At 43.2% G+C, this 26,437-nt stretch overlaps 2 protein-coding genes across 11 annotated transcripts in view; both read right to left on the bottom strand.

The window, feature by feature from the left end:
- The window catches only part of COG3 (component of oligomeric golgi complex 3), a 34,026-nt gene extending 33,304 nt beyond the window's left edge, over window positions 1–722 (bottom strand). The window contains exon 1 of the mRNA XM_068929779.1: window positions 415–722. Coding sequence (XP_068785880.1) covers window positions 415–579 — 165 coding nt within the window. The 5' untranslated portion in view covers window positions 580–722. The remainder of the gene's footprint in view (window positions 1–414) is intronic.
- Window positions 723–2,940: 2,218 nt separating this feature from the next.
- On the bottom strand, window positions 2,941–16,738 carry SLC25A30 (solute carrier family 25 member 30). 10 transcript variants are annotated; one of them, XM_068929769.1, is made up of 11 exons: window positions 16,565–16,697; window positions 13,868–13,958; window positions 13,201–13,279; window positions 11,606–11,753; window positions 10,838–10,932; window positions 10,476–10,561; window positions 9,196–9,291; window positions 8,154–8,278; window positions 7,467–7,605; window positions 5,396–5,476; window positions 2,941–4,648 (listed from the first exon to the last, which is right to left on the bottom strand). In XM_068929769.1, the coding sequence occupies exons 3-11, from the start codon at window positions 13,262–13,264 to the stop codon at window positions 4,607–4,609; spliced, it is 876 nt and encodes a 291-aa protein (XP_068785870.1). In that variant the 5' UTR covers window positions 13,265–13,279; window positions 13,868–13,958; window positions 16,565–16,697; the 3' UTR covers window positions 2,941–4,606. The 10 variants fall into 10 exon arrangements, with proteins under 10 accessions (XP_068785870.1, XP_068785871.1, XP_068785872.1 ...); XM_068929770.1 differs by having other exon boundaries at window positions 3,058–4,648; window positions 8,154–8,274; window positions 9,192–9,291; window positions 16,565–16,696; XM_068929771.1 differs by having other exon boundaries at window positions 3,058–4,648; window positions 16,553–16,661.
- Between the last annotated feature and the right edge of the window lie 9,699 nt (window positions 16,739–26,437).

Below are 26,437 nucleotides of genomic sequence, written 5' to 3'. Positions count from 1 at the left end.
GGGCACTGCGCCGAGCACCGCTGAACACAGCGCCTAGGGAAGGGGAAACGAAGAGAGCGAGCCTAAGGAAAGGGGAGAAACGCTGGCGACGAGCGAGGGAAGGCGGCTTTGGCCACCAAGAGGGGAGAACGCGCTGAAGTGCCGCTCCGAGAACAAGGCTAGAAGACAAGATACCCTTGAGCCGTGTGAGGAAGGGGGATGGCGCTGGGGGCCGCGCAGCGAGGCCGCGGAGGGCAGCGAGCCCCCGGCCCAGCCCCGCGGGAGAGGCCCGGCCCGGCCCGGGCAGCCCCGAGCACCCCCAAGGCCGGAGCCGGGCGGGCCCCTCGGGGGGCCGGGCCGGGCCGGGCCGGGCGACGTGGCGCCTCGCGGCCGGCAGAGCGGCCGACAGGGCCGGGCCGGGCCGCCGCCTCTCACCTCAGGCGGCACCGGGAGGTTCTCGGCCGCCGCTTTGAGCTCCAGCACCGAGTCCGTCTGGCGGTCGCTGAGCGGCGCCGCGGGCTGCGGGCGGCGGTCCCAGAGGCTCAGCTTGTCCCGCGTCTCGCGGTCGGCCAGCTCCGCGGGCGGCGGCGGCTCCGCCATGCTGGCGCGGGCGGCGGCGGCACTTCCGGCCGCGTCCAACGGCGGCGGCGGCGGCGGGGGGGGGGGGGGGGGGCGAGGAACGGGGCGGAACGGCCCGAGCGCGGCGCCGCTTCCGGGCGGGGGGGGGCGGGGGAGACGCGTTCCGCGTCGCGTGGCGGCGATGTCATTGGAGGGGAAGAGAAGTGCGTCACCGAGGAACGGGAAGGAGGGGGAGCGAGAGCGGGCGCGCCCGGCCGGCGGCGGCGGCGCTCAGCGCCCCCTGCAGGCCGGGCGGGGCGGCTGCGTCGCCGCGGGGGCGCTGCCGTGCGCGGCCCGCCGGGACCCCCGCGTGATTGACTCAGCGGTGATCCTTCAGCGCTGCACGCTGCCACAAGGCTCGTTAACTCCCGCGGCGCTACACGCGTCAGCTCCTGCGCTCAGTTACCCACGCGGCTATAAAGGAGGGGATTTCTTGTAACGATTCATTTATCTCGCAGTCCTGTTTTCTGCGCTGCACTTCAGCGTCCTCTCACAGACGGAACTGATTCCAGGATTAAGGTCTGTGCCACTCTCCTTACGTTTTGAAGACAAATTATCACTTACCGACATGGTTGGGGAGGTTTTCTCCACAATTCCTTCTACAGAGACCTTGCCATCCCAGGAGTTATCACCAAAAAAAAAAAAAATGCATGCAGCTTCACTTGGGACAGAGGGGACAGATCACGCTTGGGACAAGCACCCACCAGCTGCACTTGCTGCTCAAGCCCTGCTGGGCCCAGCAGCTTTAACGAGGCGGGATGCCAGCCACGGGGAACAGGCCAGACCCCACTGATCCTTCCTCCTGCGGTGCCTGACCTTTTGCCTAGGTACAAGCCCCTTGGCAGTGTTTTTGATCTCATTTAAGCTAAAGCAACAACCAAACTGTCTGAAATAGGAAAATGACACGCACTAGCATCTGATGTAGTTTGACACTGCAGTTGAAGCCGATTTAACAGCTGTCTGGCACTGAAAGAGGCAATTGTTGTCTGTCCCCTATTTCTACCCTTCCCTTTTGTCAGCATTGGCATGCGTCCAGCCTTGAAGTGGGCCAGTTCAGGGAGCCAAACCGGCAGATACTGCCAAAATGTGAATTGTTAGCTTTACTGGCACACCCTCAAAGGGTCAGGAAAGCCTCAACAGTAACACAGAGGCAGGTAAATAGGAACACCTCACCCTTGCCTTCGATTTTGATAGCATCTTCACTACAAACCACAGTACTGGAACTGGCTCTTACCCCATTTTCCACAGCATCACCCATTAGCTCGAGCTGCTTACTCACCATGCTGCACAATACTTTGCTATTGAAGTAGACTCCCTTATCTTTTTTTTTTGAAATAAACTTAAGTCTTTTATCATTACATATCCAATTACCTAATTAAGGCATGCCTGAAACTGAAAAAAAAAAAAAAAAAGAGCTGGAAGAAATAGCTTGAGGTAGTCTCTGCAGCAGTCACCTGCAGGTGAGGTGCTGAACTCTTCAGTTCCCTAATTGGATGCCTCTGGCACTTTGCAGTTTATTTCACAGGCCATCTTGCATCTCCAACTTCCTTAAAGGGTAACAGTGCAGTATGTTATTGTACTGTTGTTCTAAAGCAATGAGACCTGCCAGTTCAGAGTTGTTTGTCACAGACTTGTTGCTATCAGTCTAATAGTGTATGAGGAAGGAGAGCACCTTTTATTCTTGCTGTGGCTATTAACCATATTAATTATGAGCCCAAGAACCACATACCTCCATCCACATTGGCACACAGCTTTACATTACATTAGGAAGAGCCAAGCTTGCCGATTGAACAAGCTACTGCTCAGCCTCCCTCTTTTCCTGCCTCCCTCTCACTGATCCTCCTCAACTACACTATCCAGGCATGATCATGCTAGAGCCCAAGCCTGCCACCTTCTCTTCCCCCCCCCCCCATCCATCTGAGCTTTCCCACTCAATTCTGCACTTCAGCTGCAATTCGATGCACCACTACCTGCAAACAGCCAAGATGGTAGCAGAGTTTAAACTTGAGCATAGGCTCAAATGTATAATTAATATCCTGAACAAAGCAGTATGCCCAGACTCCTTAAAGGAAGTATGAATACTAGAAATCCACAAAGGCTACAAGTGTAATATTAGCAGTAAACATTTATCACTCAAGTAATCAACTAGACTAAGCGCTATCGTATAAAACCAAGTTAATTGCTCTGCTGAGGACTGAGCAGTCTTCACTGAGTGGGAAATTATCTTGCAGTTTAAGACACATGAAAACAAGGAAAGCATACAGTTAATGCCTGTTATTCAGCTAGTAAGCTGCAGGAACATAAGCTTTTAACTACAGGAACTGCAGTCTGACTTGGCTAAATAACCAATTACATCATACAGTTTAATGCCAGCAATGGTTTTCCCTTGTTATCTTAAGTATTTCAAGAGGCCCCCTGGTTTTGAAACTTAGAATTTGAAAGCAATTCTTCAGAGTGATTCGTTACATAAGTTGTAAAACTTTTAATAGGCTTAAATGCAAAACATATACTTTAAATCCTGTACAAAAATATTTACAAATATTTCTATTAAAGCATAGAAACAGCTGTACAGAAAAACTAAGTGCACATGAGCATACCCATATACAGAGAAAACATTTTTGTGCCTTAGGAAAAAAAGTGCCTTGTGCATTTTAAAAATTCACTTTGTGAATTCAAAGTTAGCAATCCAGCGACAACAGCAATTTTGAAATTGCAATAAGATTACTTTAAGTGGAATGTATAATTATACAATATGCTTTAAAAGACATCTTAATATACTGTGTCACAAAAATGCAAATCTATGCCCCCTGCTTTGCTACCTTCTGTAAACACAGCAGCAGCATCCTACAACTTGCATGTCATGTACTCCTTTGCTTGGCACTCAACACCTTAAGAACCTTGACAATAACTGTTCAGCTAATGGCACTGAAGTTCTGATATTCATTTAAATCAGAAGGTCATGTTCCAAGGGAGTCGTGATCGATTTCTACAGAAAGTTTAACTTGTATGTAACAGTAACTTGGGCCTGTTTGCTAGAAAGTGCTCAAGAGTTCTGGGCTTGGGAGTTTTGTTTCTTTAAAAAGGAAAGTAGCCTTTGCATTAGACTTGCTTTTTTCCTGGCGCTTTTGATTTTTACATAGGCACCCCCATTAATCAGCATGAGCAGCTCAGTGCAAAGCTTGCATCTTTCGAAAGATGCATAAATAGCCAGTAACTGTTACAAGTCATTCTTCCCAACAATGGAAGAAACATGGAAATTTTCTCTGCAAGACACAGATGAGTATGGACTTGTTTAAATTTCATTCCTAAATAAAGATTTATCTAGGAATGTTCAAGACCCTCCCCCTTATGCTGAAAGCCAAGAATGATGCATTTGAAAAAAAAAAGAAAAAGAAAAAGCAACTTTCCACCACACTTTCAAATGAAGTTGGATTACTCCCAGCAAGTTATGTTGACATCTTAGAGTCAGAATACAGTTAAGCTCTAAAATCAGAAGCAGATTTTTTTCTGCAGCAGGTATTTTGCTAAACTGAATAGCAAAGATGTCTAGCAAAGTTTATATCTTTGGAGCTTCTAAAGAGCCATTATTGCAGCCACAAATATTACACATTCAGAAGACAGGAAAAGCCCTGTTCCTTGGCACTACCCGTCTACCTTCAGAGAAAGATTGTTCTTTCCCATTAAAAAAAAAGACCCTAAAACAAGCAACAGCAAGAACACTTTCAAGTTGCAATGCAGATCTTCACGTTCAAGAGCACTTAAACAGTTGACAAAGTATTCCAGTAAGTTTGGTTCAGTCTTGGAAGTAGTGCACAGCATCCATCAAACCATGTGAGAGTTGTTACAGGAGCCAGTGTTTGTCTTGAAGTCACTTCTAGGAAGTCCTAATTTACAGTAATCTTGTGATGAACTTCTTTTGCCAGCATCTCAGACAGAGAAGGTACTCAAGAACAATTTAAGTTACTCTAAATTCAAACAGCACAAACAGAATTCATAACAGTTCAACACATCAGAAGTCTAATTTCTTCAGCTGTTCATATGTCAAAAAGAACTGAAGCAGTTAATTAAGGAAAAGTTTCCTATTTATTCATCACTCAGTGCAAAGTACTCACTTCATTCTAAGAGACAGTGACTTGTGTGTGAAACTTCATTCTGCTGTTAGGTCCCTTGCATACAATGCTGTTGACTGACCATGCTTATTATGCAATACTCTGCAGAACAATGAAACTTGCCTCAGGGCACTGCTGTACATTAAAAGCTTCAAGGCTAGTGAATCCAGTTTTGCCCCTTCCTGTTCCTAAGGATTTTAAAGAGAACTGAGGAGGCAGGAGGCCATATTATACAAGCATTAGATTCTTGAGTCACTCAGCTTTAATAGCCTAAACCAGGTTTGCTTACAGGAATGGTGTTATTACCACCAACTCATTTAGCAGCCAGCTGCTTAGAGCCCTGTGAAATACAGATTAACAGCTGTGCGAGACAGACTGAAATACAGAAATATTTTATGGCCAACTGCCAGTTTTACCTGTCCTGGAGGTAACCCCCACTCCTAACTAGTCTGGCAGGAAATTGAGAAAAAAAGTGTTTTGCAAAGAGATAATATTCCACCCTGTGTAATGCATCACATACATGGAATCTGATTGAAAGCAGTTGACTAAGGAAATAATGAACTAAACATTCCACTCAGAGAACATTTATGGTAACATAATTTCCATATGAAATATTATCTTCAATGATCTATTAATACTTGCTGTTGTACAGCTAGTTAAGAGTTTTCACATACCTTTGAAAAGGATACAATAATATTCCAAGGACCAAGTCTCAACCAGTTTGGCCAAAATCCTTTATATAAAGCAAAAAAGCCTTCATTCTTCCACGTCTGGAAAAAGCAAGATCAAATAGCACTTACAGAATTTTGCACTACTGAGAAGTCTAGATAGCATCACAGATAAAGGGAGCCTGCACCACTGAAGGAAGCCTTAGTGCCACTGATCTTAATGTAAAGATGTCGTCTGTTCAGATAGGAAGTGTTTCACTTTGTAATTAGTAACGCTTGCAGCATTAGTGTACCCCAGCAGAGAGAGAGGCAGTCTCACATTTAGTACCCAATCTGAATTTGTCCAAATCACATCCCTGGACTTCTCTATTCAAAACCTTGAATAGAGCTGCATATAAGCCTGCTGCTTATACTAGGCATCCTTGTGAAAGATTTTAACTTGTTTTGTGGACTTCAGAGTCACACTGGGCAAGTTAAAAATATCTACTCCAATGCCTCTTCCTCTTTTCTAAGCCAGACAGCTATCTCACACTGCCATTCAGAAGAATAAGTGCCACAGTTTATGCACATTTATCCCACCTCTTGCTTTAAACTAAAAGGGGGAAAGAAAAGGACAAAGGGGGACAGCCAGGGCAGTTCCACTCTCAGCTTGCGTGAGAGTAGTTAAAAAAGTTAGTAAAAACTTGTATGTGCAAGTAATAAGATAAGTGACTGCAGATTTGGTTTCCTGCATCAAGCTTCCCCTAACTTGGCTCAGGTTTCTTTACTTTTACTGCAGCATCCCGGAGACAGGAGACACGCATCCAGCCCCTTCTCGCTGCTCATCCCTTCCATTTGACTGGCAGGAGCTTAGCATGGCAGCATCCTATGACGCTGCATAGCAGAAGGAACGCTATTGCCAAGCAAAGGAGGTATTTTGCTAAACTGAATAGCAAAGATGTCTAGCAAAGTTTATATCTTTGGAGCTTCTAAAGAGCCATTATTGCAGCCACAAATATTACACATTCAGAAGACAGGAAAAGCCCTGTTCCTTGGCACTACCCATCTACCATATGGGTACATTTACCATAGTAAATAGCCTTCAGATACTTTGCAGAATAGTGACTCTCATCATCCAGAACTTCGTTTTCTTGAAGTTCAACCCATTAAGTGCCAAAGCCAAACTTTCCTTTTCCTGACAGGATTTTCTTCCCTCTACCAGCATCAAGGAGCAGTCAAACTCCCTAACCATTAACTAAAGCTTCAGCTTGTGATAGGAAGAGGATCTGAACAAAACTTTCCCATAAAAAAGGTTTAAAGTCCGTGTGTTCTGCAGTCTCCTTTGTTTCTAGAGAGAAGCTTCATAAGTCATGACAAGGCAGGACTGAGAACACCAATTTACAAGCAGGATTTTTAACTCGTCTGATTCCTTTACACACACAAAAAAACCACACACCCTGTTTCTAACTTTCCCCTCAGCTAGCAGTAAGGTTTTTGCAGCCTTTATTCCCATGAGGGAATCTAGATCTCTTGCTCTTTTCTGCTTTGTCCAGTCAACAGCTAGGACACCAACAGCTTCCTATCGACTCTTCTCTATATGCAGGACCATGCTGCTCCCTTGCTTTTACCTCATACTCAGTTCAGGGACTGAAGAAGCCAAGGCAAAAAAAAAATCTTCAGAAGACTGACATTGCTTTCCATTATCCAGAATGCAACAGAAAATAATCAGATGCCCCAGAAAATGGTGTTCAAGAACTAAGTATGAAGTAATAGTTTCTTATAGTGTTTTAAGAATGTTAAAACTAAGTAAAAGACAATACCACCAAGAGATTCAGTCTTCTGATGCAAGCACCAGACAGAAATAAAGTGCACCTGCAGTACATACACTACACCAACTGCCTTCCTGCCATTCTGTCAGGACAGTAGTGACTTTTTAAATCAAATGCATTATTGGCAATACAGCCCTTTTGAGGGCAAGTTAAGTTAAAAAAGCATCTTCAAGTGTTACATGCATTAATTTCTAGAGGACTTTAGAACAATTTCAAGTTCCACATCAAAATTCTTGCTTGATGATACAAGCTTCTACTTATGTTGGTATGCTAACTGTACTTACTTGTAACAAGCAATCCAAAGTACCCTTGTAGCTTGAGTGTGTCCCATTTCGTTGGCTTTGCTGATTCATCATGCGTGTCCTCACAACATCAACTGGGTTAGATGCAATGGCTCCAGCTAATCCACACGTAAAACTTGAGCTAATGAAAGAAAGCTTTAATGAAGCTTGACCTACCACATTTAAAGATGCATAAGAATTCCCCAAACAATGCCAGAATAATGAGTGCTTTTAATGCTTTTAGTTAAAAGTTATATCAGCTACTAGACACTAAAACTAGTCTTCATTTACTATAAAGCATCGTTCTGAAGTCTTGATATACAGACCTTGTATACAGTTCTGTATGTTTGAACAGATGTTTATGCATCTGAGAAAAGCAACCATTCAAATTGAACTCTCTAATCTGAATTTGCACAGCTTAATGGTTCAGATAATCTATAAAACAAAATTCTGTATTGATTTTTCAAAAAAAAAAGCTTCCCCGTTACATGCTACAATTTGGGATACCACTGCATTAAGAAATATATCAGAAGTATATTTACATCTGGTTTGACAAAACATAATTGGACTGCTGTTTTATCTTCCGAAGAGCTCAAATTTAAAAGATTTCTTTCCTACAGTGAATGAGAACTAACTAATGGTGAGTTATGCAACAGACCAATGTAGGCAGTTACAGCTATACAAACTTACACGAAGTGAGTATATACTGTGTCTCCCATAAATCCAGACATGATTATGTGCTTCTTCATAAGATCATACACTGGCAGCTCCACTCCAACAACGATAGCTGCTCTCTGTGCTGTCAGGGATACTCCCTGGCAAAAAAAAGAGTATAGCTGAAGGTTAAAGTAGCCTCTGAAAAGCCTCGCTTTTCTAATACAAAGCATATACCAAAGTGTGTTAACGCATTTAAGAACGTTGTAAATTCAAAGACCTTGATTTGGCACAGGTCTTAGACACATGTGCTCATGAAACGTTTAGGTTCAAATTAATAGGTAAAGCTCTTTCCCACATTGAATGGCAATTTCAGTTTCTTATGCTACTCCATCTCTGCTTAGCCTCTAGCTTTTCTTATATCAATGATCAATCAAGATGAACAGCCAGGTGGTACTAGCTCTCCTTACTTAGTCAACTCTTCCATTAGTGGTAAGGAAGATGAAGGGAAAAGCAAAACTGAGATCACTATACTTTTCAGAGAAAGATACACTAATAGAAAAATATTTGTTTTTTTAGCTGTTTCAGAACAATATTCCATTATTGCACTCTTCAGTTGTCATACAGTCACTGACTGTAATTGGCATAAAAAACCCTATAAGACTGAGAACAAGAACTCCTGCGCTAGGAGGGATGTTCATTAGTACCTTACTTCTAAATGCTCTTTAGTATTTTTGAAAAGAACAGAACATACAGATGGAGAGGCATTTTACGCATGATTCCTGAATTAGTCCTACAGATCATTAGCCTAACTTAAGCCTCCATGTTTGTTCTCCTTTTTTTTAGAAGTAGGAGCAATACTTCAAGGTAAGACTGACAGTAACCCTCTGTCAACAGGCACCGTAACACCAGTGGTAAGACAGTCATGACAAGCTACATACATCTTGGCTATTGCTCTATCCATATTTTGATTGGAAACACTGCAGAAATACATAAAGTTCAGTTAAGCAAGAATTAAGAAAACACAGGATAATATTTCAGGATAAATACTTCAGGAAAAATAATTCAAAAAACTTGCCTTCCATAATCCTTTAGTGCCTTCCTTTTGGTAGATCTTTATAAAGTTGCCCATCATTCCTCCTTGTATCATACTACCTTGGGCTTGCATTCTGATCTGAGATTCATTTGAAGATCAAAATAGAAAATAACTTTGCAAAATATAAGATCAGTAATAGTTTAGTACAGTTTTATCATCATTGTGAATTACTATCTTAAGTGAAGTCCCCTTGAATACAAACTGATAGCTGATATTACCATAACCATGAAGCAATCTTTGTAAATCCGTTAGCTATCCTCTGCCTGCAGCTGCTAATTTTGAACGAGTATGTGGTGTAGTTCTTAGCTGCATTAAGTCATTTCTATTTCTATACTCGTCTCCATTTAGACTAGACCAACAGATGGATTCTGCAGGATGTCCTTTATAACATTCTCACGGGAGTATCTTAAATTGAAAGGTTAAGAAGATTAAGGTTTCAGCTAGTAAGAACCATCTTTGGTCTTTTGGATTTCTGACAATGTCCTTAGGAAGCTGCCCTTTTAACTGTCAAATATATATATTTGGTGACAAGCAAGTCGGAATATAGACATAACTTTGGGAAATAACTAGTTGAAGCCATGTTTGAAACAAATGAAGTTATGACTAGAAGCAGCCACATAAGTCACACGTTAATTTGATAACTTAAATGTCACTAACTCCCTTTTGGTAGCTGGAAAAAGGTCCTCCAGTATCATTAAACTAACAGATTCTAAAGAGGTAACGGTTTCACAGATTCAGTTCAAATGAGTGATAACTACTGAAGCACTATTTCCAGGGGCAGTGCACTACAAAGCCTCTAACAGAAACAAAAAGAACTTGACCTATCAGATTTTCCTCAAGAATCAAACCACCCAAGCACCAATCACTGGAATTGTCACCTCTGAAGCGGTCTTTGCATATTCTAAGCTCTGGAACCATTCCAGAGTAACAGTATTACAAGAAAACTAAATTCCCATATGAAAATATGCAGAAGGGCTTCCACACAAACGCTGTGGCACAAAAGTTACAGTAACAGCAATCTTAATGATTTTTTTCCAAAAAAAAAGCACACAGATCCAACTACCTCCCTAGCCATGAGTTTCCCAGGACATACTTCTAAATAATTAGTGTGGACCAGAAGGAGGTTCCAAGAATTCAGGACATTAAACTACTTTTTTGAAAAGGCAGTAAGAGATGAAAATAATTGATGTTACAAAACAGAATCCCACATGCATCAGCAGATTCCACATTTCTTCAAGGAGAAAAGGACAAACTACTATTACCTTTAAGACATCTGTAGGGTTGGCAATAGATGATGAAATTACTCCCGAAAGAACACCACATACAACGTTTATTGTCAGGGTTTCATCTATTCCATGAACAGAGAAAAACAGTTTAGTTGCAGATGTATAAAGCATAAAAGGTATCATGGCAGCATGATGCTTCCCCTCCTCTAACTAGAGGGACAGCTGACTACAGAAGTCTTAAGATCTGCTCCGAGACAAGTTTCCCTTGCTGGCTCACTTTGTTGTATTTGGTACATGGCATTTCTTCTCATAAGACTTATTTAAACCACTGCAATAAGACAACAGAAAAAAACACCTTCTAGCAAACCAGTCTAACTAGAATTGAAAAAAATCCTCACCTTCTGGATGCTCAACAATCATTCTTTTCAAACTTTGGTAAGTGCCTATTTTTATAGTTCCATATGAAGCTTGGCGTAGCATTGCAGGTGCAATCCTGTAAAAATATGCAGTAACAACATTTATGGCTTAAAATTGTCAAAGATTGAATGATTAGCAAATACTTTAGTGTGGGGGGAGACTGACCCCAAGACATCTACTATTGAAAGGTTTGTTCATTTAAATTTACAATTTAAACTCATTGTAGACAAAACAACTGTTTTATGTAAGGACTACAAGAATATGAGGGAACAGTGGAAGGATTATTTTATAGCAAGCCTCAACGTGTGGTCTATAAAATAGCAGGCAAACATGTCTGAAGTAACTTCAGACAAGTTTTTGTAAGAGAAGCGCATGCATTTAGTCACATGCAAAACAGAAAAATGGGCTGAATCCATGTTCATTTACTCTTCCTCCTAACTGAAAATTAGGACTGCAGCAACTCTGCATAGAATAACTTTATACATATGTATATATAGTTAAGCATATGTGTGTATATATCTTCTCTATTTTAAAATAACGAATTTCTGAGCTGAAATGCCAATGTAGAATGCAAAGACTGAAGTATTCTAAGCTTGAGCTTTTAGTTTCTTAATTCTTTGGGGAGAACATCATGTTTTCTCCGAATACCTTGTAAAAACTCAAACTCAAGAGTTTAAGTACTATGACTTATGCTCATTATCAATAGATTGTGCAGAAACCACTACCATAAGTCAATTAGTTTATTTTACCCAGAGTACAATGCTTTCAATCCTTCCTCTTTGCATATTCTCACTAGTGCATGCACCATTCCACGGTAGCGGATCTCTTTATATTTGGCATCATTAACTTGACCTTGAACCTGCAGACGTGTCTTGGTCAGATCAATTGGGAAAGTACCTTAAAAAAGAAAATTGGGGAGAAAGTCTGTTCAGTTAATCAAGTTCTTAGCTAACCACAGACAAAAGACACATGAGAAACTGCAGCCTCTATTACATACCAAAAATATATAAAATTGCTCCTGAAAAGGGAAGTACATCATCGCTATTACCAAGGCTTCTTGTTGAAGATTGTTAATTCTATGTCACCTTGTTTTTCTAAGCCAAGATCAGAAGCCCCACCTGCTTCCTACCCATTTGTTTTGCGTTCAGAAAAGCTATTATGTTCTCAGGCAACCCAGTGTTGCCTGGTTATAAAAAGCCACACCAAATGGGACACTACAATCACAATCAATCACAGAATTTGTAATCTTTCAGTGTCTTTGAGGAAAACTTCATTAAAATGAAAGAAATAGATACTATACATCAAGCTATACAGATTCTAATATAGGATTTGAAAAAGCAATAGCAGCAGCACACGTTTCTACTACTGCTTTTCCAGGCCAATGCCATTGTTCATATTCTCAGTCTTTCCTTTATAAAGCCTATAAAGCACAAGCACATTCCACCACAGCTTCTCCTCTACTAAAGGACCACCTCAACATTCAGTACTCTCACCTAAACACAAAGAGGAATCAGAATAAGCCACCTCCTTTCTAATCAGGTTTCTCAGGAAAGCATGGCTTCCATGGATTGCCCATCTTCCCCAACAAATTTTTTGCACTATTGGCCACTATCAAGTCAAGTAAGGTCTCAACTCAAGTTTGCACAAGATTCATGAAAAGAGATGAGGTAGAAGACAAAAAACAGAATACTAGTTTTACTTAGAGAATAAGTGCAATGTAAATTACATCAGACAGACTCCGTCTGTGAGTCTTAGCACAAGACATCAGGCTACTTACGAAAATAAATAGTAACTGCTTTAGGAAAATACAGTTTTCCTTTGTTTTCATATATATATATTTCAAGCAAGATTTAAAATGATGTTAGTATTTCAGGTTTGTCTTTAGATTTGACATTTAAGTGTCAAATGCATTATTTCACCGTAACTATTCTATGAGATACCTATTCAAGACAAAGGAACATTAACTGCAACGCAGCTACTCCAAAAAGCTAGAAGAACAATTTGACTAGCTAAGAGCTTAGCTTATGTACTCCAGCAAAACAAAGGCTGCATAGACTTATGAGCATTGTCTCTAAACAGATCAAACACTGAACAAGAGAGGGAACAAGCCAAAGGGCAATGTTTGTATAAAAACAAGACTGATGAGTTTACAGAAAAGCATTTCAACATTGTAACAGTGTTCTGAGCAACTTTCCAATTGGTAGTGGAGGAAAAACTCCTATGTTCTGCTCCAAAGACAACCATATCATACAGGATCATTGATTGACCTGATAGAACCAAGCTTGTTTTAGAAGGGACCCTCTGAGTTAAGGAAGTCATGTAAACAGTTAAAAGAAATGCTTACCACATTCTGCAGTGATTGATGCTAAACCTCCATAGATGAATGGCTTCCAGTTCAGTGCTGACATTACTGATTCTTCTTTCTGTGAAAGACAATAGTGATTTAAAGCTTCTACTAATAAAGGTAGCTTTATGTAAACACATATGCATCTGCAACATTTGTCAATCACAGCACTAGGTGGGGTGCATAGGCTAACATTTAATATAACTTTGTGCTTTATTCATTTAAGCTGGACTTTCCAAACATGCTAAGGGTAACAAAGTATTTATAGTACCTTTGACAACCAGAACAAAGGTAACACTACTGCAGAAAGGCATCTGGGTTCAAATCAGTGTCTCTTGTCTTTGGGCAACCGTTATCCTCATTGTGAAATGTGAAAGTAATTCATCTTCCAGACATGATCTTAAGGAGCATTGCAATGAATAACTTCCAATAGTTTTGACCAAGCTTAATTTAGCTTGATTACATCCTGGAATCAAGTGGAATTTTAAGACAGTCATTACTACACTTCTGTCCTTCTTTCTGGTATCAAGATTAACATGTACAGAAATTATGGGAATACAGTATACTCTGCTTCCATTAAGGCATTCATTCTTGCTAATGTTTCATGAAACTAGTGTGTGCAGATGCAGAAAGCCTTTTAAAGTAAAAAAAGGCTCTTCCAACTTACAAGTCAATGAAGTGACTTTGAGAAACAAGTGACTGCAAACGGTAAGTAATCTGTGATATATGCAAGAGGCTAAAGTAATCCAATGATAATCCTGGAAGAGAGATGAGAATTATAAAACCAGATTAGTCCAGCCCATTCAAGATTGCCCTTCCCACAAATCAGTAGGTCTCTTCACAGCTTCTCTTCCCCTTACTCACACACACTCTCCACTTCCATTTTCTATAATATCCTCCTACATCCTCGGATTCTACAATCTTTTGCCCATGAATTTCACAGAATAGCTGTATTTGACACTGCACTTTGATGGCACTTCCAATTCCTGTTACTTTTACTCAGCTGTACCACCTAGCTGAAAAGAAGTCCCAGATAAATTAACTGGTTATTTGCCACTGCTTATTCTAGGGATGAACCTTCTTTAGCCATTTCCTCCAACCAGAAGAGCCAATAACAGAGTGTCCAAATTAAGTTAACAGAAGGTGCACATACTGAGCACACCTGTAGTTACTGTAGAACTACTTTTCCTCCATTATCTTTATTTTATGTCAAAAATTACTTAGTCTTCAGTCTGACACTCAAAAAAAAAAAAGGATACAGGAACTCAAAGCACACATTTCAGATACTCAAACATATCAATAGAAACTCAGCTCACTCTTCAGACTACTGAAGAGAAAACCACCGATAAAGTAAAAAAAAAAAAAACAAAACAAAACATACACACACAAGAAAGGGCAAGCAAGGGCACTCGCTATATTGCCCAAAGGGGAGCAGCACAGAGATCAGGAACTACTGGCAGACTATGCCAGCTTTCAAATATGAAAGCAGTAGAGCCACATCATACTGCACCAGCAGAGGCCACTTCCAACTCCAAGTACCTTATATTCCTCTGTGCTGCCATGATTTATAACGGACCCATGATTAACAGAGACAGGGGTAAACTCAGTTTTCCCTGCCACCAGCTACAAACATACCCCTTTGCTTTTAACAGGCCTTATTATCTAAATTAAAAGTACCAGTTAACTTTTCACTTTCAACACTGAGATTTTCTGTTTATATAGATTTACTAGTACTAGCTGAATGAAGCTCAGATACACATAGGATACCTAGATACAAACATTTTTGGAGAGTACCTTTCCCTTGACATATCCCAAGATTAAAACCTTACATATTTGCTGTCAACGTTTTACCTCTGAAGGCTTACAATACTAGTCTTTGCCTGTCATTTTAGGCCAAACCAGCAACTTTGAGTCTTCTCATTTATTTCTACCTTCCATCCCTTCCATACCTACAGGAAGAAATGCAAAGTGGCAGAGCTTATCTCAAGCAAAAAAAAAAAAGAAAAAAACCCACACACCCCCACACACAAACAGCAGCTTTGCTCCTTCTCCTCAGCTGTCTTATTTGACATTTTTCCTCTTACCCAGAATTTCTTCCCTACACTGGTAAGAAAAACAGTCAGCATCTCCTTAGAAGAATTTCATAGTAGATGCTTGAGTTACAATAAATTTTGAAAATGGAGTCCAGCCATCACTATAGAATAAATGGATGTACCTAATTAATTAGAAGGAAAAAAAAATTGGTCCTTACAAAAAAATACTGTTATTCCCTGAAGCTAAGCGGACCCAGCAAGGTGGCAGAGTAATACTAATCCATACAGGATATTGCATTAGATTAATGCAGGGAGTCCTCCACACACTCTTTACAAAAGTCAATGCTACTTTGACTGCTTTCACTTGGCAAAATGATAGAAATAAAATTCAAAGTTCAAGTTCAGTAAGAGAACACATTACTGAAAACAAATAGAATCCTGTTAGAGAATTGACTTCGAAAGTCTAACACCAAGTTCTTCACTGGTTAACCTTAAGGCTCACAATATCACTCATATTTTGCACAACATTAAAATGGATTTGACCCTTGAATGCTACAGAAGGCTTATGTTAGAGTTATTACTCCTAAAGAGTTAGTATCTGTAATACGAGCATGCCTATATAAATATGATTAAAGACTACTTTCTGACAGTGCAGCTCACACTTAGCAAAGGCATAGCACTTAGGCGTCCTCAAACCTGATGCCGTCAGATCTAAAACCAGCGGCGACTAAACTAAGCCCTAACAAAACACGAGCTTCTGTAAAGACATAGAAGTCAATGAAACTCCCCACAACCAAAGGCATTCCCCGAGAAGCACTGCCCATCTATGAACACCTGTAGCCAGAAAGACACAGCAACAGCTTCTAGGAGATGAAAGGCAATAACTAGCACGTCGATTAACTTCCTTTCGGCGATGAACAACCAAAAAAAAAAAAAAACCGAAGCCCACCTTCCTCAAGCGTGAGTACAAGCTCAAGGGCATCAGGAGAGCAAAAAAGAGAAGCGAGCGAAGTTGTACGTCGCTACCCGGGAGAAGAGCTGGGAAAACCCTGGAGGGTGCCAAGCAAAGCTTCCCCACCCCCACAAAAAAAAAAAAAGCTAAAGGAGGCTCAGGCAAACTAACATGATACACATGGGGCGGGGAAATGCCTCTGCCCGGTCGGTGAGGCGACAGGGACCGGCGAGGCGCACGTGGCCGAAAGGCCACGTGCGCCTCGCCGGTCCCTGTCGCCTCACCGACCGGGCAGAGGACAAGAAGTGACACCCAACGTCCCTTCTTCCCCCCCCCCCCCCAAGCCTGAAGAGACGACTGCAGCCACCTCCACACTCACCACCGAGGCCCGCCCGCCCGTCCGCCACCTCCCGGAGCAACCGCCGCCACAACGACCCAGCAGCCGGGCAGCGCCTCACGCCTTAAAAAGTCCTGCCCTCTCCCCCGCCTCCGCCGCCGCCGCGCCTCGACCCAGCCGTTGGGCCGCGCCCCCGCCTCGCAGCCGTTGGGCCGCGCCCTCGCCTCGCAGCCGTTGGGCCGCGCCAGAAGCCCCGCCCCGCCCTCCGCGGCCGTTGGGCCGCGCCAGAAGCCCCGCCCCACCCCCCGCGGCCGTTGGGCCGCGCCAGAAGCCCCGCCCCGCCCTCCGCGGCCGTTGGGCCGCGCCAGAAGCCCCGCCCCGCCCTCCGCGGCCGTTGGGCCGCGCCAGAAGCCCCGCCCCGCTCTGCTGGGTCGGGGGAGGGGAGCGGGAGGGCTCACGAGATGGGGGAAGGCGGCGCGGGATGGCAGGGGGAGGCTGAGGGAGGGCGCGGAGCCGTGGTGGTGAGGGGTGGTTTGGTTCTGGGCGCCGCGGGGCAGGGCCGGGTCGAGAGGTGCCTACAGCCTGTTGCCGTGAACAACGTTTCCTCCTGCCTACAGAGCGGGAGGAGGGGGCTTGGGACGGGCAGAAAACCCAGCTAGTGAAGTCCTCTTGGCCCTTCTTCCGGGGCGGCCAGAGCCAGCGCTGAGCCGTCCTGGCAGAAGTTTGTCTCTGCGTTGCTGGCCTTGAGAGGCTCCTGAGTGGAAGGGCAGGCGGGTTTTTTCCGCTCGTGTGTTTGACGCTGCCGTTCCAGGCGACTGGAACTGGCATCTCAGGTATTTCGGTGCTGCTGGGTTAATGGATAGGTCACTCGCCCCTCAGGCTTTCTCCTTATCATTCACTGCAACAAATTGATGCTGTCCTTCGGTTTACAGCTGTACCGCCATCTGTGCTGCCCGGTGACCCTACACCATTTTTCTGGGTTAAACTTCCTTAAATCAGTGTAGGAACCACAGACACATGTCCTGCAGAGGAGCAGAAAGAGGGAACGCAGGTTTAAACAGACAGCTCCTTTGCTCTTAGAAATACCCTCTTGGGTGTTTTTAATTAAACAGCTCCTCAGATGATTTTTAGCATGGGGCTTGCGCAATTCTAAATATGCTTCTTTGCGTTACCACCACTGAAAGTGTGCGCACAATACCATAGCTCTATGCTGCATTGCTTAATATGATTATATATCTGGTTCCCTTCCCAAAAGATCCCTATGCATTTTACCAAACATCAGCTGTAGCCACCATAGTGCAGCCCTGTCAGAGGAGGAACGTGGGGGCTATTTAAAAGGGTAGCTCTCAGCCTCTTGACAGGCGGCAGTGACCCGTTCCTTAAGCCTGGAAGAGAACCAGCACCCGCCCGTTCCCTTGGTTCAGAGCCCAGCACTCCCTGTGAAATGGCTCAAATAGCTCTTTCCCCGCTCCACCAGCCCTGCCCCAAAAGGCAGTCTGTTCTGACAGCTCAGTATTTTTCCTTTCCTGACTGAAGGGAAGACATGCCGGTGGGATCTACCTGGATAGCGCAGCCCCACTGCTGCTGTCACTCAGCTGCTTCGCAAGTACAGGGGGATGTCTTTCCCCTGAAAGGGAAAATTGCCCTTCGGTACTGCTCCCTCCACTAACCTCCAGATAAGGCTTGCAGTAGAGGAACTTTATTTAAGCTTGCCAGCTGGTGGAGGAAGGGGGTAATGCCCATTCAGCTCTCACTAGGAAGCTTGCTATGGCCTCACAATAATCTATTCTTGTCAATAAAGGTGTCAATCCAAAGTGTGCAGTATTTCAAAGTTGTCTTTGCAGAGGGGTCTCACAGAATACCGATAAAACTCAACCCCCAGAATTGGTACTCCTGTTCATACCCACTTCTGAAACTCCGTAGTAGCTTTACTTTCCAGGTGTTTTTTATCTACAGCAGAGTGGATCTTATTTGAAGTCAGTTTCGAATGGCTCCTTTCTTTGTTCTTTTTGCACAGACATCATTTGGACTGATTCTAACTCTGAAGGATTTTGCAGGACTGCCGCTTCTGTTTCCAGACGTACTAACTTTCCGTCCGACTTCCCAATTTTCTCCTTTTGAGAAGGACTTCAACTCCAGTTTGACCTTTAGTTGTCCCTGGCATTTAGCCAGCTGCTTCTGGGGTTGTTTTTTTTTTTTTTCAGCTTAGATGCAAACCGGTTCTTGCTCATATTTTACAGCTTGCATCCAGTGACATTTCTTAAGTATCTGTTAGTACTCCGCCATGTACTTCTGACAAAAACGGAATTCAGACCAACCTCTGCTACTTTTAGTGACTTTTGTAGAGGTCCTCTGAATAACCCCCCTCCCTGTGTTTCCAACCCCCATGCAATGAGATACTTAGTACTTTTTTCAACAGCCAATAAACTCTTTCTGGCAAGCTGCCCTGGAGTCTGACATCAGAGCCATATCACTACTAACTGCCCAGTAGATGACTTTGGTGCTCAGCATCTTTTCACATGTCTCTGTGAGACCCGTGTGAGCTACAGGTCACCCAGTCCTACAGCAATTTTTCCAAAAGCCCATGCTTTTCTGCTGAGGTGTGCAGGGCTAAGGTTTGATTGCACAGTTCCCAAGCCCCTAATCTTACTGCTCCTGAGTTCCTGCCCACATTTTTTTGTTTCTGTTTTAAACAAAACAGGGCCATCCTCAAACAACTCCACCAAAGAGCTCTGCTCTGATTCTTGCTTCACTATGTTTCATCTACTGCCTACAATGGAAAATCATTTCTCTTCTGCTCTCTGCAGCGGCGAAGACAGTTTTGCCTAGAGTCCTACTGCTTAGATGAATAGTTAGTGAAGTGATCCAAATGGTTACAGCCATTATTCAAACTGGCTTGTCGTTTTGTCACCCACTCATCACTACCAGTTTCCTTTGTCCAATGGAAACTTCTATACGTTATTAGTCAGATAATTCATCTGCTTTGTTCATGTCACATTGGCTGCACAGCGGAAACAAATCTGGCGCGTGGAAGTCAGTCGCTCCCTGCCCTGGCACAGCTTTTCCATCTTCTGTGTTTGCACTCTCTGTCTCCTGCTCTGACCAGCTAGTATTTACCAAAAAGCCTTTACGTTTTTGGAGCTGACTTCCTGCACTACTCCAGATTGTCAGTAGACTTTGGTATCCCAGTGTTTACTATCCATTTGCCAAGAGTTCAAAATCTCAGATAATCAGTGCTCTGGTACAAACAAGCACATAAAAAATGTTGTCTCTGGATCATCAGTTTTTCTTGTCTCATGCTGGGTCCTCAGAAGCCTTGGTTAAGCCTTCATGGCAGGCCAGGTGCCAGTAGTCTGTGCTGCAGTACTGTTCGTGGTCCAGACCTTCATCGTTCTTCTTCAGTCTATAACCAGACTGATCTTAGCCAGCATTTCATTACCTAGGAATAAACTCAGATGATGAAACACAAGTGTTTGCAGACTGAGTCCTGCAGGTACTTCCCTTTTATGTTTACAGAGATTGGCCACTTCCCTCACCTCACTCTCTGTTTGTGATTCTCTATGTTTTGAATATAGTGAGATTCTTCCCGTAAGGCAATAAGATATCCAACAGTCATTTCATCATAGTAAATATAGCTGTCTTCCTCCACCGCAGAGTGCTGGCAAGTTAAATATATTGTATTTTCAGAGAGCAGTAGAAAGTTAACATGTAGGGGAAAATTTAATTAGAAAAAATGTAAGTTCACATGTAGATAAGAAAGGAAGGCACAGATACAGGATAGGGAACAACTAGTTAGGGAGCAGCATGCAGAAAAGGGGTTAATTTGACTCTCAGTCATGCAGCAGATGACATTGTTGGGAAAAAAAAAACGCAATATGCTATTGGCATGTATAAAAATATAAGACATGTTAAATAATCCTTCCACTGTATTTGCCACAGGCAAAGTCTCAGGTGGAGCACCATGTCCAGCTCCATGTGATGCGTTTCAGGAGGGGTGTAGACGAGCTGGAAGGATTGCAGAGAGGAGTTAGGAGAATGAGGAGAGGGCCACCAAACATGATTTGTGAGAGAAGGTTGAAACAAGGAGGCTTGTTTGTTTCCAAGAAGAGAAAACTGAAAGTAACCATCTTCAAGCATGTGAAAAGTGGCCGCACAAAGGAAAGGAATAATCTGTTCCCCACAACTTATATTAGACATTAGAAAAGACTTCCTAATGATATGGACAGTGAACTGCTAGGAGAGACTAACTGGAATGCTTGTAGAGCCTTTGGCATCACAGCTTTTAAAAACTGTCAAGGCAGCTTTTTATCAGGAGTGGCAGTCTGGATGATCCTGCCCAAGCATAGGGACAGATTTCCTTTTCCAGCCCTTTTTTTTTGGTAATTCAGTGACATGTCCTGCTCCAGCTTCTAGCATGTGTCACAAAGGCATACAATGCCAATACTGTCTCAGAGTTTCTAACTGGTAACGGACTCTGCTACACAAAGTTCAAGGTGAAAGGAAAGTGAAATCAGGAATAACAGTAAATGCAGTTGCCTAGCCTTTTTGTCAATAAATATTTTTGAATATCTGATTTGGGCTCTTGCGTTGGCAAAGTCTTTGCCGTGTCCTAGTTCTGTGGCTACAGAATGAGCATGGTGTTTGCTTTTAATGTTTAGAGGTGATGTATAGGTAATGTTTAGTTGAAAGTGCTGAGGATAGTTCTGGGCTTTAAGTGGAAGATCGAGTGGGACGGCATGAGTTCCCAGCAAGGCAATTCTAGTTAACGTAAACCTGTAATCCACATGAAATTTTCTGAAAGTGTTGCAATCTTCCAGCAGGTCCCAGGAAATTGATTTTCCTTCATTTCTGAGACTCTCTACAGACATAATAATTTCTGTGCGTCAGGGAAAAGCAAGGGCTGGCTTCTCCGCAAAGGAACGTGAGCCAGGCCTGGAGCACAACACCAAGGCAGGTGTGAGCAGTGACATCACGGGCAAGGAGCCGGGATGTGGTCAGGATCAGAGCCAGAAACAGAGCTCAGAGTCAGACATGGCCCACGGATCACCCAGCACGTCCGTAGTGATGAGCGAGGTCCAAGGCCAAGCCAAGAAGCCAAGCTGACAGGTCAGGGCCACACATGCGGAGGTCTGAAACTAGGCACAGACATAGCCGCTGCACGCCTGAGATGTAGCACAGGTGGGGGCTGGCAGCACAGTAGCAGCTTAAAAGCAGTTCCCAAGGGCAAGGAGAGGCAGGTGCTCCCTTCTAGTTTTCTTCACAACAGCTCGCACCAGTGAAGGAGCTGACTTTGGACACAGCCCACTAAACTCCTTAACGTAGCCAATGAAACTCCTAGAAGCGGCATGCACTTTGGGCCCTGACACTATGTATGTCAGAGTGCTGGATCTAAGAAGTTATTTGAATGAACAAATGTTACAGATTCTTAAATGGGAAGGCACTGCAAAAGACTTATCCACAATATTTTCTAACTGCAACAGGCGATCAGAAAAGTAGGCCGTTGTCCTCTGACTGTTTGCCAAATAAAGATCAGTCACAATCGCTTCACAGAAGCTTTCATCCAGCGTGGCACTGTGGCTAAACAAGTAGCAGCTGGAAGAAATGATGCCAGTTTGAATGCTAGCAGATGCAAAACAAAGAAAACCAAACATGTTTTTATGCCCTACTAAAAGCCAGGCAGCACATGACACAAGATACTGATCTAAACTTTCCCACAGTTGATGATCCAATGTTGAATGAAGGATAGAGAATTATTACTCCAAAGTATACCTCAAATTCCTTACTTGGCAGTACTCAACAGCCTGGGTTAATAGGAAGCATCTGCTGGGTGAAATATGCATTTGTGCTTCACAGTCCTGAGAAAGTAGCATTGCAGCTGGAGTAATTTTGCAATAGCAGAAATGCTACTCATACAAGACAATGGACAGTCAGATGAGGGAGCCGGATAACCCCATGCAATGTCCTTCACAACGCAGAATTAGGCTGATCAAAACACAAAAAAAGCGAATAGGAGGATTTCAAACTTTCAGTGCTGTTACTTTTTTAATTTAAAGCATGCAAAAGAGCCTCACTATTCTCTTTCCTGATGTCTAACTTTTGATAATATTCTCACAGTGCTTATAGTATATTTTGTATTAAATCATTACCTAAATGATCTGGCTTTTCTTCTGTTTACCACAGCTTGGCTTTAGGTAAGCCAGGTTTTCCTATCAGCATGTGAATATTGTTTCCTTTTTAAATTTAAAAATGTACTTTACAAAATGATGTAAGATGCCACGTTTCAGCAGCATCAGGATCTTTTGGAAATAAAAAGCTTTTGAAAAGATAGGGCACTTTTTAGAAAAATACTTTATTGCTTCATAAGCGTGCTGATTCACAGCATGAAAACACCAGTGTCCCAAAACTAACACTGTTTGGCCAAGATAAGCTGATTGCCTTAATTGCTGATTAACCTTGCTGGAGAGCAGGGGAAAACAGCTGTAGGATTTTGTCCTTACGGTAGTCATTTGTCATCAAAAATACATCTTGGGTAAGTCACCCAGGATCTCTAGTGTGCACTGGGATTCCTTGCTGATGTCAAACTCTTGCAAGGCAGCACCCACAGGTAGGACTCACATCTGCGCTCACTTGCAGCACTGGAGCCTGCCATAGTGTGGAACTGTGCTCTTCCAGGGGCTGAATGGGTACAGACTGAATTGCTAGGTGGCACTGATGGAAATAGGAGAGCTGATATGCATTCAAACACCTCCCTCCATTCCCCGTAGCTGTCCTCCTCCGCAAGGAGTCCAGTAGATGCCAACTTTCGGATTCACTCGTGGCTTACGTGGCAGCCCCAGCTTGCGTGGCAAAGTGCCTCGCAGCTGCAATGGGGGTATTCTGCAACATGGCAGCACTGATGTAACATTGCCAAAAAGAAAAATAGACCTTTCCCTTCCTACATCTCCCTCCTCTTCCCGGACATGGTTCTGGCCCTTTGCACACACCTGTGATAGCTCTTGTCTGCCTGGGACTCAGATGCAACTCGCTAAGTGTGCAGAAGGTACCCATCCAAAACCTAGTCCTTTGCCATCTGCGTGAACTGAATTGGCTTTACATTGGCACCAGAGCCAATATAGCAGAAGCAGCCGAGGTGTGTGACCTGGAGTGGGTCCACCCTTTTTGGAAGCATCAAACTATTAGATTGGCTCAACATCTCACAGGACGTAACCATATTTTGCTGTGCCTGGCACAGCAAAAACATTTCAGCATTGCAGTGTGCATACTGCCTTTGCAGCCATGTCCTGATATCTCTGACCTCCCAGCTGGCTTGCAGTGTGGACAGTAGGCAGCACTAACCACTAGCCTTCACACACAACACTCTAACCTTCCCTACCTTTTTCAAGGTGAGAATAGAGACAGCAAACCAGGCAGAGCCACTGTGCAGCCCAGGTCCAGCCTGCATGCCTGTGGTTGGATCAAATGTAGAAGATCGTCAAAGAGCTTGGGATGGACTTCTTCAGTACAGCTGAAAACACACTTAAGAGTCTAGCTAATTCATGCAGGAGATAGATTGGCCTTATTTAAGAGTTAAATTCATGGGGAATCCAGTCCTGTAGGATCAACAAACCAGCCTACACATTTCACTGTTTTTCATTTCAAGTGTAAAGTCAGGGAGAGGGTGAAGAGAGATAAAAAATCAATTGAGAGAGATGCAGACGAACAAGAGAAGACAGTGTCAATGAAGGCTGGGACAAAAGACACAAGGAGAACAGACATGGATAAATTGTGCCTAGTCTTACATTGGCAGAAATGAAAAGAAGGTTTTCGCAAGTGAAAAGAATAAGGGCTCTTTGGAAAACAGATGGATTGCTGGTTCTGTAATGCTTATGACATGAAGATTAGGGCATTTAGGTGGCCTGTTCTAGAGGAAAGCACTACTGGGGAGAACTATCTCCCTTGCCAAATACTGAGAGCCAAAATGCTGCAAGGAAAGTACCTGGAGGCTGAGCTGAACTTCTTGGAAGAAGTCCCAAGGGATCTAGGAAAGTGGCAGCACCATGCTGTCACACCTCAGGAGGCCCAGGGTGGACATCCGTCAGCCCCACTTGGAGAGCAGACCTTAGCAGTAGGTTATGTGTTGCCCAGATGGAGTTAAATTTGGGTGAGTTGTAATACCCGTAAATTTTATGGGAAACTAGCCCAGCTCTTGCAGTTCTGACACATCCTGATTTCATATGGTTCCCAAAGACCTTCTATATCCACTGCCTTTATTGTTTTATGTCTTAAATTATAGTACACAGTCCCTATCCAGAAAAGCTTCTGTAATATATTATATGTGTATGAAAATTTGGTAAATATACAGGCTACACAACTTTTTTTCGTCTGCTTCTCAGTAATACACAGGTGATAGCACTTTTGCTGATGTGGATTGTCACTGCAGACTTCATAGTAACACTGAATTTTGCACTTTAATAAAGAGGATGCTCTGTATTTCTAACACCTTGGAGTGTGGAAGTGGTTCCAGAAGCAGGTGAACCCCAGAAGATGGCCTTTAATCAATATGTGTACAGTATCGGAAAGAAGTGGAGAAGTGCATTAGCCAAGAGAGAGCAGTGAGATGTACAATATAGATGACTGATTTTACTCTCCCTATACTATCTGGCAGATAGTACAGGGGCTTAAATGGGGTGGTTACAGACTAGGCAGGGAAAAGTCACAGCAAGGTGTAGACTCCTGCAGCTCAATCTGGTTTATCTGAACAGGGCAACAGGGCTTATTCAATTAGCTCAGCAAGTCTCTAATCAGCAAAGAAGATCTTAGTTTAACCACTGCCTGCGTCACTACTGCAGAAAGATACAGCTCCCAAGCTGAGCTGTCCTCTCATCCAACCATGCTAACACATAGTTATGTGTCAGCTAAATGCTAACACCCCTAACTTCAAAGGATATCAAGTGACAGATTAGTTGTGTATGAAAAGCATTATAAGCTTAGCCAGACTTTTGCACTGGATACCTGCCCAGAATGGTTCTAAGATTTTACTTAAGCCTCTATGGCCTCTGCAGCACTTCTGCGTTGTGCTGTGATCCCATACAAAAAGTGATGCAGGACAGAGCTGCAGCAGTAGTTAGACCTCCAAAACTTCCCTTACATGTTGCAGGAAGGCAGCGTTAGGATCTGAATACCTGGCATGCTGTTACGAGTGTAGCACTTCTCTTAACAGGAAAAATCAGAATCAAGACTCTTATGATCAAAGTCGCTCTGTGCCACAGATTTTTATTTTCCTGTTTTGCATTAGAAACAATGGGAGCATTTTTGTAAATAACATTCTTGGTCAAAATTGATCTACCCAGAACGTTCAGCTGAACAGTTTCTTTGCTTCTTAATTCTTCTAAAGCCTCTTCAAAATACATCAGTTCTCTGGAAAACGATTACCAGACAGGCCACAACATTTTTTTCTCCTGTCCAGTGGTCTCTCTCACAAGGGTTTTAGCAACTCTGGAGCACATATGCCAAGTTTGGAGACATTTGTCATTTGCTAACCCGTGGCAATGGGATCAGGTTCTAAATCTTCTCACTGTTCATTCAGAATACACTTGAATGCTCTCATTTTCCCATTTTGCTTACTTCAGCTGCACTGAAACAACTGGCAATGTAAACGTTAATGAATGCTAGACTTATTAAACGGACCTGGGTTTGCCTCCAAGCTTTAGCTGATCTCTCTTGGCAGTGTACTGCAAGGATGATTGGGAAGCCAGACCTTTGCTTAAATTGGAGGGCAGAGGTGGAAGGTTGATTATTACTTTGTAAAGTTCCCAGGGCAGACGTTTTAGTGGAGAAAATAGGAAAAAACTTCCATATCTTGAATGAAAATCAATGGCAAAGTAATATCCCTCTCAGTTTTTTGTCAGGACACTAACAACTACTCATGCTAAACCA

The sequence above is a fragment of the Struthio camelus genome, chromosome 1 (assembly GCF_040807025.1).
Source record: "Struthio camelus isolate bStrCam1 chromosome 1, bStrCam1.hap1, whole genome shotgun sequence".
Lineage (NCBI taxonomy): Eukaryota > Metazoa > Chordata > Aves > Struthioniformes > Struthionidae > Struthio > Struthio camelus.
Note: the sequence above shows the minus strand (reverse complement) of the source record. Positions and strands in the feature narration are given on the sequence as shown.

Excerpts from the sequence above, each read along its gene's own strand:
- SLC25A30 (XM_068929768.1), bottom strand. The coding sequence starts at position 13,264 with ATGTCAGCACTGAACTGGAAGCCATTCATCTATGGAGGTTTAGCATCA. Across the intron at positions 11,754-13,200 it reads ATCAATCACTGCAGAATGTG|GTACTTTCCCAATTGATCTG; the intron begins GTAAGCATTTCT and ends TTCTTTTTTAAG. Across the intron at positions 10,933-11,605 it reads TTGAAAGCATTGTACTCTGG|GATTGCACCTGCAATGCTAC; the intron begins GTAAAATAAACT and ends ATATTTTTACAG.